General features: G+C 43.5%; 2 protein-coding genes across 9 annotated transcripts in view; one reads left to right on the forward strand and one right to left on the reverse strand.

Annotated features, from left to right (window-relative positions):
- Nucleotides 1-17,278, forward strand: part of CMSS1 (cms1 ribosomal small subunit homolog) — a 556,569-nt gene that overhangs the window by 283,223 nt on the left and 256,068 nt on the right. The window lies entirely within an intron of this gene.
- Nucleotides 1-17,278, reverse strand: part of FILIP1L (filamin A interacting protein 1 like) — a 410,054-nt gene that overhangs the window by 202,564 nt on the left and 190,212 nt on the right. Inside the window, exon 3 of one of the 2 annotated variants that reach the window (XM_033940862.1) lies at nt 12,258-12,431. The exons of the other annotated variant lie outside the window; for it this stretch is intronic. Coding sequence (XP_033796753.1) covers nt 12,258-12,431 — 174 coding nt within the window. The remainder of the gene's footprint in view (nt 1-12,257; nt 12,432-17,278) is intronic. 2 annotated transcript variants of the gene reach the window in all.

Here is a 17,278-nt window from a genome sequence, read left to right on the forward strand (position 1 = left end):
TAGTAAGACCACTCCTTAAAAACCCACCATTGACCCGACAATCCAAGCTATTGACCAGTCTCAAATCTCCCATTTATCTCAAAAATACTAGAAAAGATAGTATTCACGCAACTACGAGACTTCATGGAAACAAACACCACCCTCTCCAACTTCCACTCAGGATTCCGGAAGCACCACTACACAGAAATGGTGCTTCTAGACATCGTAGATGACTGCTGGAAAATACGCACTGCTGATCCTATTAGACCTGAGTGCTGCCTTCGATACTATCGACCATTCAATCCTCCTATCCAGACTACACTCTATTGGAATCTATGATGTCGCACTGGCATGATTCTCCTCCTTCTTAAATGAAAGATCTCAGAAAGTACCGTATTTTTCCCTCCATAAGATGCACCTGACCATAAGACACCATAAGACCCTAGATTTAGAGGAGGAAAACAAGAAAAAAAAAAAACCATTCTGAACCAAATTCTTCTTGCCAGGCTCTATACCCTGTCCCCCCCCCCCCCCCCCCCACTGGTGGTCTAGTGGTAGGGCAGGGAGAGGGCACAGAACAGGCAGGCCGAATGACAGGCAGGCAAGCCCCATACCCCCCACGTACCCCCCCAGTACCTTAAATCATCCCCCATACCTCCCATGTACCTTAAATCATCCCCCATCCCCCACATGCCCCCCAGTACCTTAAATCATCTCCCATACCTCCCACATGTCCCCCAGTAGCTTAAATCATCCCCCATACCCCCACGTAACTTAAATCATCCCCCCATACCCCCACGTGCCCCCAGTACCTTAAATCATCCCCCATACCCCATGTACCTTAAATCATCCCCCCACATACCACCAGTACCTATTTTTTAATCATCCGCCCCCGTACCTGTAATCATTTTGTAAAACAGATGGCATTTCAGCAGTCTTTTAAATTTCTTCAAATTCCCCTGTAACTATATATTGTGGAAGCCTGTTCCATTCCTCTGGACCAACACAGGAGAACACTCCCGCTCTTGATGTTTGCAATCTTAATTCCTTTCTCGTCAGTATCTTCAAATCCCAGTTGTCAGAGGAATGCAACTTGGGAAGTGCAATATGATACGACAGACTGTCAATTAGGTATTTGGGGGTCAACCCATGCAGACTTTGATAAACTACCAACAGTAACTTATATCTGGCACGAAAATTCATCTTAAACCAATATAGATTGTAATAGTTGAATACATGTTCACCTTTCGTTAATCTATTTGAAAACAATTTTTATTAAGTTTGAAAATGTAAACAACCTATACAACCACTTCCCTGGTGATGAGTACAATTTCAGAAAGACAAAATATATTCAGAAGGCTTTAGATCAGAGGACAATCAGAGTCAAAGTGCCATCTCAGGTCCCCAACAGCCCCATCCCTTTAAAAAAGCCAGAAAAAGTAAACTAAGGGCTCCTTTTACGAAGCCGCAGTAGCAGTTTAACGCGCGTAATAGCGTGAGCTAAACCTCCGGCCACGCCTCCTCTTGAACAGGCGGTAGTTTTTGGGCTAGCGCGGGGGTTAGCGCGTGATGAAAAGTCGCATGTGCTGAAGCCGCTAACGCGGCTTCGTAAAAGGAGCCCTAAAAGTGAAAAAGAAAAGAAGAAAAAAAAGGGGGGGGAAGAAAAAAGGAAAAGGGGATTCCCTGCACTCACCTTTCGTTAATCTAAATAATGTCCTTATGATGGAATTTTGAACCACCTGCAGCGCATGAAGAACAGTAGAAGGCACTCTGAGTAGAATGATGTTTCAATAATCGAGGCTAGATATCACAACTGTCTGAAGGATATGTTTATAGTCACCCCAAGAAAGGTAAGCACACAAATTACGCAGTACCCTCAACTTAAAGTATGTCTTCCTCACCATCGCAGACATGCTGTCTGAACGACAACTGAAAATCGAGAATCATTCCCAAATAACACATTTCAATGACACATTGACTACAGAGTCGAGCAACAATAACTGAAGATGCCAAGTTCCGCTGAGTGGCCCTAGAGAGGAACACTAAAGATGTCTTTTCAACATTCAATCTTAACCTATTCTCATCCAACCATCCCTTTATACATGTCATGCTTTCATTCAGAGACTTGACTGCCGTTGTCATCGAATCATCGACATGCCATTGTCATGTTCACTCAACCGGAAAAAAGAATAGTATATCATCAGTGTAAACTTTATATGACATGTTAAAGGTATCACTGCACAACAAAGTTTTTGCTTCCTGAACACTGCTGGGTGTTTCTTATAGAATTTTGGGTGCTGATCATGAATATTACATCAAAAATTACCCATCACGTACCATTTCAGAGAAATCTTCAATTTTGTCGTGATTTTTTCTTATATTTGGATGCAAACAATTTTTTCTCCCATAAGTGTCTTATCAACAACGGTTTGTGCCGCCTGGGTATGTCCATGCATAAAATCTAGCCAGGTTGGAAGCTGTTTTATGGAAGATGACATCCTGGGCATGTCTGGGCAGGTCTGAACGAGCTTGCGCTGTCTCACCATGCTATAATGGTGGCTTCCATACACCGATCCTGCTCATTTGGTTAATATAGATAGTCCGTGTGTGTATATAGTATCAGTATAGTAAAGTATAGTAGTATAGTAGCTGTAGCAATATAACAGTAAGTAAGCTTGATGCTATAGACGTTTTGGTGTCGGGCAATATGTCTCGTCGGTGTCGTAACAGCCGCGACACATTCTGCTATATCTGTGGGGAATATACACTTACGCCTCAGAGACGTTCGATGACTGCCCTTGTAAAGAAAGCCTATCATCTGTATTTTGGCTGCAAAATAGGTGATCAAGACAAGCAATGGGCGCCTCACATTTGCTGTGCGACATGTGCTGTTAGTCTGAGAGCCTGGCTCAGAGGTACTCGAAAGACGATGCCATTTGCTGTTCCGATGATATGGCGAGAACAGAAAGACCATGTGACGGACTGTTATTTCTGTTTGACTAATGTGTCTGGTTTCTCTGCCAAAAACAAGAAGTCAATTGAATATCCTAATCTGCCTTCAGCAATGAGACCCATGCCACATGATGACAGTCTTCCAGTTCCGAAACCACCAGAGGATTGGACCTTAGACGAACCAGATGAAGAAACTGCAGTGCAGGGTTCTAACAGTGACATTGACCCGGATTTTGAACCATCCTCATCAGGCGATCCACATCTGATAACACAGTCCGAATTGAACGATTTGGTCAGAGATTTGGGTCTGTCAAAAGCAAAAGCTGAGCTGCTAGGTTCGAGACTGCAGGAATGGTGTTTGCTATCACCAGGTACGAAAATTTCTGTGTTTCGAGACCGGCATCATGATATAACCAAATTTTTTGCACAAGTCGACAGTCTCTGTTTCTGTTGTGACATTGAAGGATTGTTCTCGGTCTTTGGTTGTGATCACAACCCGGAAGAGTGGCGTCTTTTCATTGATTCGTCAATGTTAAGCCTGAAAGCTGTTCTGTTGCACAATGGCAACGTTTATCCTTCAGTACCTGTTGGCTATGCAGCACATATGAAAGAAACATATGAGAATATGGAAATGTTACTAAAGTATGTCCAGTATACCAGGTATAACTGGAATATCTGTGGAGACCTCAAAGTCGTTGCTCTGTTACTAGGACTGCAGCTTGGCTATACAAAGTACTGCTGTTTCATCTGCGAATGGGACAGCCGAGACAGAGAGTCGCACTATTCTAGAAAGAACTGGCCACTCCGTAAAAAGTTAGTTCCAGGACAGAAAAATGTAGCACATGAATCGCTTGTTGACCCGACAAAGATATTTTTGCCTCCTCTTCACATTAAACTGGGACTCATGAAGAATTTTGTGAAAGCAATGAACAAGGAAGGGGAAGGTTTTCGTTATTTAAGACAGATGTTCCCAAGAATAACTGATGCCAAGATCAAAGAGGGTATTTTTGTTGGCCCCCAGATCAGACATGTTATGAGTGACAAGCGATTTGAAGATCTGTTAGTTGGGCCGGAAAAAATTGGCTGGAAAGCCTTGAAAGACGTTGTTGACAATTTTCTGGGCAATTACAGAGCCCCAAACTACATTCAGCTGGTAGACAAACTTCTCAAAGCATACAAGAGAATGAAGTGCAATATGTCACTCAAGATTCATTTCCTCCATTCACACTTGGACTTCTTCCCCGCAAATCTCGGTGCTGTGAGTGACGAGCACGGTGAAAGGTTTCATCAAGACATAGCTACGATGGAGAAACGATACCAGGGCAATTGGAATCCGTCAATGCTTGCCGACTATTGTTGGATGCTACAACGTGATGCACCAGACACTGAATATAAAAGAAACTCGGGAGCAAAACACTTTTAATTCTGTTTCATTTAGTCGCTTGTGCGAAACGTAAACTTGACTATATATTTTATTGTCAGTAAACATAAAAATGTCTATTTCTCATAGTTCTTACGTGATGCAGTAAAACCAAAACCATATTTGAGCATACCAAGTTGGTACCTGTCATAATCACCAAAAACTTTTCAGGAATCAAGACTTAACCAAAAAATTGTTGTGCAGTGATTTAACAGTCTACACAATGGGCCAAGATACAAATTAAATAGCATGGCTGACAAGGCTGACCCCTGTGGTTATTTTTCTTAAGAGGTCCCACTCTTTCCAACCTTTTCCTTAGTTGATCCCAACTCCTGGGGATACCAACTTAAGGGGGAAGTTTTTAGTGCAAGCTACAGTTAAGATGTGGTATTTTACTGTTAACCTCAATTATTAGTAACTGGATGTCATTGCATAAAATGGGACCTGTGCTAAAATTTCTTGCCAGCCTAACACCTAGGCGGGTCACAATTATACATACATAGTGTATTCATGACAAAAAAACAACATTTACAGCTATATGCATCAACAGATAAAATGTATCTTCTTTACCACAAACTCATCAATAAAACATCCCTCCCAACTTAAAAAGTTAAAAATAATAATCTGAAACACATCAGAATCTTTGCCTGGACATAAACAACCTAACTTAGCAGCAAAACTCCTTTGCAAACAGATGAGTCTTTATTTATTTAAAAAAAATTGTCAACCGCCTTTTCTTAAGCGGCATCACAAAAGTAACATACATAAAGTATGTTTAGCAGGCTCCTAAATTGATCAACATTTTTAGATAGATTTACATAGCATGAGTTACTGGTAAAATAACATGCCTTAACAATAGCCCACATTGATAACATTCTCCTTAGTTTAATTCTTTCTCATCCTGAATTCAAAGCCTCTATTTGTTTTGATCAGCATCTCTTGTCTATCTTGACTAGATTGTAAGCGTTCAGGAGCAAGAGACTGCACTGCCCTGATAGTACTATATACAAATAGTTTGTCAATGTCAGGATGGTAGCATTCTATCCACACATAAGACCAAGCAAAAGTAAAACATGAATTTCTGGCCATCACACGTTTCCTTGTCCTAGCCTTCGCCTGTCTCACATGAGACCATTTTACAACATGCATAGTTCTGTAGAGTCAAATTTTCCATGTTCAGTTTGGCATCCTTCTTTTGCTTCTCTGCAATTTGGATGTAATGTGCTGTCAGTGACTTTTGGTCTGTTATTTCATTTTGAAACTATTTGTACCAGATAAGCTCATTGGACTAAAACAACAAGGAAAAAAACTACCACAACCCAAATCTGGTTTAGGAGCCCCATGGCATTGGCTTGTGCAAATGCAAACCTCACTGCTACGAGGAACAAATAATTAGCCAAGACCCAATGCATTCAGAAATAAAGAACGGAGCCAAAGCACTGGAAAAATAGAAATCTTCCAGTTAACTTTTTCCAGGCTTTACTCCTAGACTTGCTAAACCTAATGTGAGCAAAAGCAGTAGGTCTAATCTAATGTAAGATCCTTGTCAATCTAAATCCCTAACCATAATCTGCTACAGACAGGGTTCACTTGTAGAACAGATTTAGGAAGATAGCATAAATCATCAAGGGATGGAATGTAATCTGGCAGCTTCTAAAAAGTGGAAAAAGATAGTTTGCTTGGAAATTGCTTTCTTTTTAACTTTTTTCTTCAATTGATTTCAAGTTTATTTGTTGTACCAGAGCTAAGCACCCAGAGTGAGAAATCTGGGTTTAGATTTCTAAGTTATAAAACCAAATGCACTGTAAAAGTTGCATAGTGAATGTTGGCAGATAAAGACCTACATGGTCCATCCAGTCTACTCAACAAGGTGGTCAGAATTTAATCTGAAATTCTGCACAGGTTCCACTTCATTATAACTAACAATTGGTATAACTAACCTCTATCTCTCCCTGCCAATTTTGGGGCACAGACCATAGAAATTGGTACTATTTCCCAACAACTGGAGTTGCCATCAAAACCCAGTCCAGCCTTGATCCTGATCTGTTTATGCCATTTATGGGACCCATACCATAGAAATCTGCCCAGCGTTGGTCTAACTTCCTAACCTCTGAATTTGCTGTCAAAGCTCACTCCAGTTATGAGATCATTTAAATATAACTTTAATTGGATTCCATTCTTCTTCTATATTGTGATCCTTTGCATTTATTCTACTCATTCTTGAATTCCATCACAATTTTCATCTTCATAACTTCCTGAGGCAGGGCATTCCAGGTATCCACTACCCTTTCTGTGAAAAACTATTTTCTGATATTGCTCCTAAGTCTTCCACCCTACAACCTAGTTCTATCACTTCCCTGTCTCAGAAAAAGATTGATTTGCATACTAATACCTTTTAAGTATTTAAATTTCTGCATCATATCTCCCCTATCACTTCTTTCCTCTAGGGCAGGGTTGCCCACACTTTTTGGGCTTGTGAGCTACTTTTAAAATGATCAAGTTAAAATGATCTACCAACAATAAAATTTAAAAAAACACAAGGCACACTGTACGCAGATAAAATGTTAATTATTTATATTCCGGGGTTTTTTCAAAGAGGTCAAGGCAGTTGACTTTATGCAATGTCATCTCACTAACAACTATACAAAAATAGACAAATATACCCCCTCCATTTTTACTAAACCGCGATAGTGTTTTTTATTGCAGGGAGTGGCGCTGAATGCCCCATGCTGCTCTCGATGCTCATAGGCTCCCTGCGCTAAAAACCACTATTGTGGTTTAGTAAAAGGGGGCCATAGTACAAAATATAGACAGCAGATATAAATTCTCAAATCGGGCACAATTGATCACTAAATTGAAAATAAAATCATTTTTTCTACCTTTGTTGTCTGATGATTTCATAAGTCTTTGGTTGCACTTTCTTCTTTTGACTGTGCATCCAATATTTCTTCCCTTCTTTCAGCTTCATGTGTGCTTCCTCTCCTCCAGACCTCATTCCCTCCCACAACTTTTTCTTCCTCTCTCCCTGCCCCCTTCTTTCTTTCTGTCTGACATTCTTTCTGTCTCCCGGCCCCCCCTTTCTTTCTGTCTGTCTTTCTCTCTCCATGCCCCTTTCTTTCTTTCTGTCTCCCTGCCTGCCCCCTTTCTTTCTTTCTCCCTGCCCCTCTGCCATCGGGGAACAGGCCCCTAAGCCACCGCTACCGAGTTCTGAGCTCTCCCTGCTTCCTGACGCCGTAAACAGGACAGTAGAAGCCTTCCTCCCCCCGATGTCAATTCTGGCCCGGAACTTCCTCTCTGACGTCAGAATTGATGTCGGGGAGGGGGGAAGGCTGGTGGTCCCGGCGCTTCTACTGTCCTGTTTACGGTGTCGGGAAGCAGGTAGAATGCGAAGGCAACACAAGTCTATCACTGAGCCCGGGATGGGCTCTGCGATCGACTCATGTTGCCTTCGCGATCTACTGGTCGATCGCGATTGATCTTATGGGCACCCCTGCTCTAGGGTATACATATTGAGGTCAAGTCTCTTCTCATACCTCTTTTGGCACAAGCTCCATATCATTTTTGTCACCTTCCTCTGATGTCCTTAAAAAGATATAGCCTCCAAAATTGAACACAAAACTCCAAATGAAACCTCAACAATAACTTGTACAAAGGCATTCCCACCTCCTTTCTTAAGAACTTAAGAGCATAACATAAGAATAGCTATACTGGGTCAAACCAATGTTCCATCTAGCCAAGTATCCTGTTTCCAACAATGGCCAATCCAGGTCAGAAGTACCTTTAAGAAACCCAAACAGTAGCAACATTCCATGCTACTAATCCCAAGGCAAGCAGTGGTTATGCCTCTTTGTATATAGCCTAGAATCCTGCTGGCTAATGCCACTGTCTGTCTTGTCACATTTTATTGCCTTAGGATCCTTTGATACTATCACCCCAAGGAACCTCTCCCAGTCTTTGCTTATCAGCCTTTCACCTTCTAACAAATATAACTCTTTTTTGTTTGTACAACTGTATGCATCACTCTACACTTCTAATCTTTTTAGATCATTTCTCATATTGTCTACTCCCTCCAGGATGTCCACTCTGTTACAAATCTTCATGTTGTCTGCAAAAGGCAAACTTTCTCTTCTAACCCTTCAGCAGTGTCACTCACAAATATATAGAACAGAATCGGCTCCAATACTGATCATTGGGGCACTCTTTTACTCACCCTTCTTTCCTTCACGTGAATTTCACTGTCAATCAATTAGTTCACCACTTTGTATCCTAAGTTCAGCCTGTTTAATTTGTTCACAAGCCTCCTTTGAAGAACTCTCTCAAAGACATTGCTGAAGGCCAAGTAGACCACATCTAACTTGGGCTCTCAATCCAGATCTCTGGTCACCCAGGTAAAGAAATCGATCAAATTTGTTTGGAGATGATTTTCCTTTGGGTAAAACCATATTGCCTTGGATCTTGTAAGCCACTGGATTCCAGGAATTTTACTATCCTTTCCTTCAGCTGTACCTTCATTACTTTCCCTACCACAAAAGTATAGTTTCCCACTTCTCTGTTGCCATTTTTGTGGGGAGGCACCACAACCACCCTTCTCTAGTCCCATGGAATCTTCCCTGTCTCTAAGGATCTTTTATACAAATCTTTAAGAGGACAACACCAGAACCTCTTTGAACAGACTGGATGGGTCATTTGGCCTTTATCTGCCATCATGTTTCAATGTACTTGAATGTATTCATTTGGCCCCACTTGCTTGCCACATCAAATGGGTCACATAGCCTAAACTCCATTACCCAAAACACATGATGCAGACTTATCCATAACATCCAGCTACAGACCAATTGCAGGAATCCCTCTACTAACAAAACAGCTTGAAACCCTAGTTTGTAAACAACTCAGTGTTTATCTTGATAAACACTCCTGTCTTCACCCAACACAATATAGATTCATCACAACACAGTACTATTACTTCTTACATTAACAACCAACACCATGCAAATTCTATGCAAAGGACAACGAGCAATATTACTTCAATTCGACATCTTGTCAGCCTTCAACTCCATAGACCATGACTTACTACTGACAAGATTTAACAAAATCGGAATAGGAAGCCCAGTTCTAGATTGGTTCAACTCATTCCTGACAAACAGAATACATAGTGTGGAAAGACGAAAACCTTCTCCCAAAGCTGGAAATCATTCTGTGGTGTCCCACAAGGTTCCCCACTATCCCTAATCTTATTCAACTTATTTATGAGTTCACTTGTAAATATCAAGTTCAAAAATGGAGAGCAACTGCTGACCTATGCAGATGATATCTTCCTACTCATACAGTTAGATCCAATTGCCTCGAATATTTCAGAAGAAAATCTCAAATGGAATAAACAAAATCTCCACCTGGGCCACCAACAGCAAACTCAAGTTGAATATATCTAAAACTAAATTACTTTGATTTCCTACCACCCAACAAACTGTCCCTAACTCCATAAATCTACCATCCGGAACCAACCTCAAAATGCTCAAAACATCCAAAGTAGTTGGAGCTATCCTTGACTCCACTCTTTCTTATACTTCACAAATCTCTAACCTATGGGGGGAAAAACCCTTCTACAGCATGAAACAACTGAGACTTATCAGACCTCTCTTTTACGAACACCACTTTGCTATCTTAGTTCAAATGCTCATTCTATCAAAACTAGAGGCCTAAGCTCCAAACTACTACACAGATTACAGCTGATTCAAAATATAATAATAAAAATTATCTTCAGGCTAATTATCTTCAGGCTCAAGAAATTCGATGCTGTTTCGGATTGCTACCACAAACTATGACTTCCAGAATATCTTTCCAAAATATCCTACATCATGTTTCACATATGTCACGCAAACTTATCGAAGGTGTTAACTCTAATGCTCTCAGAGCTTCACATCAACCAGAATATTCAATACCTCGTAGATGATCCTCCCCTCACCCGAGGAATCAAATCCAAATGTATTTTCAACTCATTGTTCATTTACGTTGCCTCTGGAATACTCTACCACCAGGCACAAGAAAAGAATCCTGGTACCTAAAATTCAGAAGAAAACTGAAAACATTTCTATACCAAAATACGTCAGGACCAATCCGCACAACAACATCCTCATACTATGCAACTGCCTATATTGAATAACTGTCATTACTGTAAATATCATATTATATTGAATAACTCACTGTATAGTATATCTTGCATAACTCTATAGAGCAGAGTTTGTCAAAGTCCCTCCTCGAGGGTCGTAATCCAGTCGGGTTTTCACGATTTCCCCAATGAATAAGCATGAGATCTATTTGCATGCACTGCTTTCATTGTATGCTAATAGAGCTAATGCATATTCATTGGGGAAATTCTGAAAATCCGACTGGATTGCAGCCCTCAAGGACCAACTTTGACACCTGTGCTATAGAGTATGTAATTGTTAACACTGGCTGAAAAGAACAAGACCACTTTTTATTATATGAGCATTCTTGTATTGTTCAGCAGTCTTTAACCGATCACTGTAAACTTTCCATGTTCTACATGGGCGCTTACGTTGTACATTGCCTTGAACCGTTGTAGGCATAGTGCAATCCATAAGTTAAAGATTAGATTAGATTACCCATTTTCGGTTTTTCCAAATATTCATAAACATATATTGTCTGTGAACTGTACAATACCTACTGCTCTCCTATATATGCCTTTAACAGCTGACAGATTCTTCTCCATTATTTTCTTCCATGAGCACAGAACAGAAATATTTGTTTTGTATATATCTTTTCCTCATTACTTTTTGCATATCATTTCTCAACCATTTTCAGTCTCACAAAATCCATTTCTAGCCTTCCTCTTTCTCCCTGAAAAAAAATCTTGTCATTTCTTTTTGCTTTTGCCAGCTATATTTCTTTCTCCACTTCTTTGAGTTTTATGCTTTTCTTTCTGCATTCCTCTGTAACTCATAAATGCCACTTGCTTTGCTTTTATTCCTTCAGAAATTTGTTTGATGACCTCTTGCTTTTCCTTTCCTTACATAAAGATCCATCACTATTTTTATAGCTTTGTTCAGCATAGACCACTGACTTTCCACTTCTCATATCCTCCCTCCTCAGGCATATTTGACATCCAGAACTTTAAGTTTTATGTGTCTGCATTCCCCTTTATCTCCTATGCTGAGTTGCCCAGATTCACAAGGGGGTGCAGTGGGAATAAACCCAGTTCCCCTGGATTTCAGGCCACTGCACTAACCATTAGGTTACTCCTCCATTGTCCAAGTTCAAAATCATCAGGGGATTTGAATCCCAGCTTCCCTAGGCTCTTCTTTCATGCAAAACATTACTTAGTGGCCAGATTCGGAATGTATGTACTGTATAGCTGGCTCAGAAGCAACTATGGGCCATGTCCTCTGGCCAAGGACTGTCCTTATAATATTTGAGCTAAATGGAAAGGAAGAGAGAGTCAAAATTGGGAGAAAATTAAAGACTAAGGGGGGGGGGAGAATTCATCAATGTGTGCTACTGTTAAGATGTGTTATTTTACCACAAGTTGTGCTATTTTAGCACAAGATCTCATTGGATAAAATGGGCCCCTGTGCTGAAATAGCATGACTTGTGATAAAATAACACATCTTAACAGTAGCACACTTTGATGAAGTCCCCTTAAATGTGAATAAATGCTTATTCAGCAAAGAATCCTTTTAATAATATAGGATGTAACAGCTTCATTTGCCAATGCACAAAGATTTAAATATAACACTTTCAATCGTGCCCACCATATGACTGGCAAACCAATGCAAGGCTATCAGAGAGGGTATAATATGTTCAAAATGAAGCAAACAGCAATAATTGGGCTGCAGAGTTTTGAACACACTTACGAATGTTGCATTTATACCATAGTGCATAGACCTACCTCACTTAAGGGCTTCTCATAAATATCTTCCTGCCACTGAGGCACTTTTGCTTGCATAGCATCTCGTTGTAGTGCCTCCAGCACCTTCTTTGGAGTGACAAAACCATACTGTGCTTCCAGCAAAGCCAAATCAATTTTCTCAGCCTTTAAGATGGAGATGACTTCATCTCGAGCCTGCAAGAGCATAGGTTATTCTAGTAACACCAGGCGGATGTGTTAACAAGTTGAACAAGTGGGATCTTCAACAGGACAGAGATGGGAGATAATTTAAAATAATAAAATGTATTATGGTTTTAAAATAAATCATAATTTCTGTAACTCGCATATCAACTCAAACGGCAAACTTCAGTAAATACCATTGACCATAAACCTCAGGAAAATGGAATAGAAAGGAAGAGCGGAAGCCCTTCTTGTTGCTTGGTGAACAGTGTTAGGTATATTTCTGAGGACCTCTGCCTGATTAATTTTCTAGCCATTTCAGAGCTCTTTGCATTATAAAGATTTATTTAATAGTTTATTTTTTTATTAAAAAAAAATTTCCAGAAATAGGTTTTTATAATGGTAACAATGTTATACGAGATTCAATTGTTTCGTGCTATTAATATTATAATATGTTGATACATAAGATTTGCTGAAGGCCTTCACTCAGGGCTTTCCAAACCAGTCATGTGGACCCCAGTCAGTTAGAGTTTCAGGATACTCACAATGAAGATAAATGAAATACATTTGCATATATTATGTCTTCAGTGTATGCAAATCTATTTCATGCATATTCATTCTGGGTTTTCTAAAACTTATCAAGACAGGTATGGAAGCCACTACCTTAATGTCATCCAATAGCATACTAAGGAGGTAATTCTATTACTGAGTGTCTGCTAGGAGCCTATTCTAGAAAGGAAAATAGGTGCCTCCAGACAAAACCATGGACTGCCGGCAAACGCTTGGGGATTTTCAGCTAATTGTAAGCAAAGCAGAATATTCAGATTCTAACCAATCTGATTGGCTGCACTAAATATGCAACATAAGATTCTGTTTCAAAGAAAGACATTGTGGATTTTTAAAATTTTGATTCCAAAATATATTGTGGATGATGTGAGAAATATCAAATCTTATGATTCTTAGAACACACATGTTTTCAAATCTCTCTGCCTCAAGTTGTACATCACTTAACCCGCTATTGCTTCAGATACAAACTTAGGTGCTCTTTTATTAAAGCTTATTGTGTGCTAACAAATTAGCAAGCACTAACCCCCCCCCCCCTTTTACAAAACCGCACCAACGTTTTTAACCCTGGCTGTAGCGCAGGGGTGCCCAACGCGTCGATCGCGATAGACCGGTAGCTCAGGAAGGCAACGTGAGTCGATCGCAGAGCCCATCCCGGGCTCTGTGATAGACTCGTGTTGCCGTCCCGATCTACCGGGCCTATCAGCCTTCCTCTCCCCGACGTCAAAGACGCCGACGCTGGGCATTAGGCTGTTTTTGTCATTTCGGGGGTGGGGGTGGGGGGGGGGGCGTGGTGGCGTGACGGCGGCAGCAGCAACAGCCTGAAAAAGAAATCATCCTGGCCCGGGTCGGTGTCATACTCCGGAACTTCTACCTCTTCCAGCAGCCCTCTCCCATCTACCTGCTTCCGGCCACACCCCCTACTCCGCGGCTCTCTTCGGCAACTCAGCAGCAGCGATCGACACAAGCTTCTGACGTCGGGGCCTACCCTCTGCGAGTCCCGCTTGTTTCAACTTCCTTTTTCCACAAAGGCGGGACTTGTAGAGAGAAGGCCTCGATATCGGCAGCTTGTCTTGATCACCGCTGCTGACGAGTTGCTTAAGAGAGCCGCGGAGCAGGGGGGTTTTGCCAGGTGCAGGTAGAAGGGAGAGGGCCAGATGCAGGACTCGTGGGTGAGGGAGCAGAAGAGAGAGAGAATGAGAGAGGGGAGGGAAACAAAAGGAAATATTTCATACTGGGCTGGGCCGGAATGTAGGGAGGGTGGAAAGATTCTGGCTATAGGGTGCATTAACAAAGGAAAAGGGGCGAAAGCTGAAAATGGAGATAGTGACACAAAGAAGAGAAAGGGTAAGCAGGACCTACTGAATAAGGATAGAGATACAGAGGGGACATGAAGAGGAGGTGAAATAGAGACATAGAACTAATGCTGAAAAAGTGTGTGGGGGGGGGAGATAAAGACATTGAAAGGGCAAATGGTGAACATGGGGTAAAGACAAGGACAGAGACAAATGAAGATTCTGAAAAAGTGGTGAGATAGGGATATAGGTGAGATGGACACAAAGAAGGGTGATGCTGGAAAATAGGTGGAATGGTAATTCTGACAGACACAGAAGGGAAATGCTGGATCAAGGAGAGATGGGGCTCAGGCTGGATGGAATGAGGAGAAATGCCTTGTTGGCCCGGAACTTCCTCTCCTACGTCAGAATTGACGTCGGGGAGCGGAATGCTGGTCAGCGCGACGCTTCTGCAGGGAAAGCTTGGGACGGCGGTGGCTTGGGGGCTGTTCCCCGATGGCGGTGGCAGCAAACCGAGTGGCTTGGGGGAGGGCACGGAGAAAGAAAGAAAGGGGGCAGACAGGGAGACAGAAAGAAAAAGTTGGGGGAGAGAATGAGGTCTGGAGGAGAGGAAACATACAGGAGGCTGAAAGAAAGGAAGAAAGATTGGATGCACAGTCAGAAGAAGAAAGTGCAACCAGAGACTCATGAAATCACCAAACAGCAAAGGTAGGAAAAATTATTTTATTTTCAATTTAGTTTTCAAAATGTGTCGGTTTTGAGAATTTATATCTGCTGTCTATATTTTGCACTATGGCTCCCTTTTACTAAACCGCAATAGCATTTTATCCCAGGACAAGCAGGCATGATATTCTCACATGTGGGTGACGTCATCTACGGAGCCCCGATGCGGACAGCTTTTTCAAGCAAACTTGATTGAAGATTTTAAGTTTGCTCTGCTGCTCCACGCATGCGTGCCTTCCTGCTCCACTAGAGGGCGCATCTCCCCCTCGTGGTCTCCAGTTCAAATTTTTCCGCTGAACCTAGAAGTCGTGTATTTTTAGGCTCTGCCCCAACTGCCTTCTAGCACCACGATTTTTCTTGTTTTCTTGATTTATTCGCTGTGCGCATTTTTTCTGATTTTTATTTATCTGTTCCTGCTTCATTTTGACCGACCTGGAGGCTTCCGGGTAGCCGCGGCCGCGTGGCTACTTGGGCCGCAGCCAGTTTCGTTTTCTATGTCCCGGCCTTTGACCGGCTTTAAAAAGTGCACCCGGTGCGAGCGGCTTCTTTCCATCACAGACCCGCATTGACGGTGCATCCTCTGCCTGGGGGCCGCCCATCCAATCGACTCCTGCCCCCAGTGCGCTACTTTTCAGAACCGGGCCCTCCGTCGAAGAAAAGCCCACATGGCGGACCTTTTCACTGCCGACCAACCCACTACCTCGGCCTCAAGGTCGGCCCCGGCCTCGGCCTTGACCTCGGCCCCGAATACCTCGGCACCACCCCGAGACTCGACCCCGAAGACCTCGGGACAGCAAAAAGCCTCAGCTCCGGGTAAGTCTCCTCTTCCTTCTTCAGGTTCCGCACCAGCGAAGAAGCCAGCCTCGGGGACACCGGCGACACATGGTGGAAGCCCCATGCTTTCAGCCCCGGCGAAGCCTTCCAAGCCTTCTGGCTGTGCCTCCACCACACGGGAATACTCTGATACGAGGTCACCCCCGGTGGAGTACACCGAGGCATCGGACATGCCCTCGATGCTGTCCGTGCCCGTTTTCCAGGACCTGCTCTGGGTGATGATCTCGTCGGAGCTGTCCGCTGCGCTGGACCATCTACAACCGGCCCCGACCTCGACCTTGCGTGCGCCGGACCAGCCTGAGCCTCGCGTCGAGCCCCTCGGGGCAAAGTGCGCCAGCTTCGCCGCATTCCATCCTCGGATTCCTCGCCGAGGCGCCCGAAACGCTCTCCCTCCACGGACCGCTGCGGGGCAAAGCGTTGCGCTAAAACGACCGAAACCTCAAACCGCCGTACCTCTAAGAAGGCCCGGAGTTCGCCCACACTACGAGGCTGTTCACCGACGCCCCGTACAGGACCGCTGAAGGTGACTGAGTTATCACTCTCCAACGTTCACATCCTCCTAACTCCCCCTCGGACCGGGGCTCCGAGCCAAGGTCCCAGGCTTTCGCCGAAGGAGTCCGGGTCGAGGTCACCGATTCGACATCGATCGGTACCCCGTACCCCAGCATCGTCTCCGAGGGGCTCCTCGAGACGACGTAGGTCCTCGACCCCGGAACACTGCCACAGTGTTTCCCCGGTCTCAGAGCGCGGGTCGGAGCATGAACCTCGATACTCGTCCTTCTCCGCCCGACGGAGGTCTCGTTCACCGTCCCCACACGGGGCCCCGGGAACGTCCCGCCCCTCCTTCACTCGCTTTGTCCAGGACATGGGCCACGCTCTGGACTTAGACCTCCAGTCCGACTCAAGATACTCTAAAGAGTACCTGGCGGAGCTGGATTTGCCGTCACCGCCCAGAGAGTCCCTTCGCTTACCGCCCAATCCGGTACTCCAACAGGCTTTCTTCAGGAATCTGGAGACCCCCTATATGGTAACAGCTGTCCCCTCCAAAATGGAGTCCAAGTACCGTACAGTACCATACCCCGGGTTTGAGCAACCACAGCTCTCCCACCAGTCGCTGTTGGTAGAATCTTCCCTGAAAAAGGCTCACCCCTCCCGGGTCTCAGCGGCGGTCCCCCCAGGTCGAGAGGGTCGGACCCTTGACAAGTTCGGCAGAAGACTGTACCAGAACTCTATGATGGCCTCTAGGGTACAAAGTTACACTTTCACCTTCACGTCCTACTTGAAACATCTCATTGGACTGTTGGGAGCCTTTGCGACCGACCTGCCGGCCTCACGCCAAGGAGCCTTTAACCTGCTCCTGGAGATTTTCTCCAACCTACGCCTCCATTTATTTCACGCGGCCTATGATGGCTTCGAACTTTCAACCAGAGTGGCAGCCTTCGCTAT

The sequence above is a fragment of the Geotrypetes seraphini genome, chromosome 4 (assembly GCF_902459505.1).
Source record: "Geotrypetes seraphini chromosome 4, aGeoSer1.1, whole genome shotgun sequence".
In the NCBI taxonomy this organism is placed as follows: Eukaryota; Metazoa; Chordata; class Amphibia; order Gymnophiona; family Dermophiidae; genus Geotrypetes; species Geotrypetes seraphini.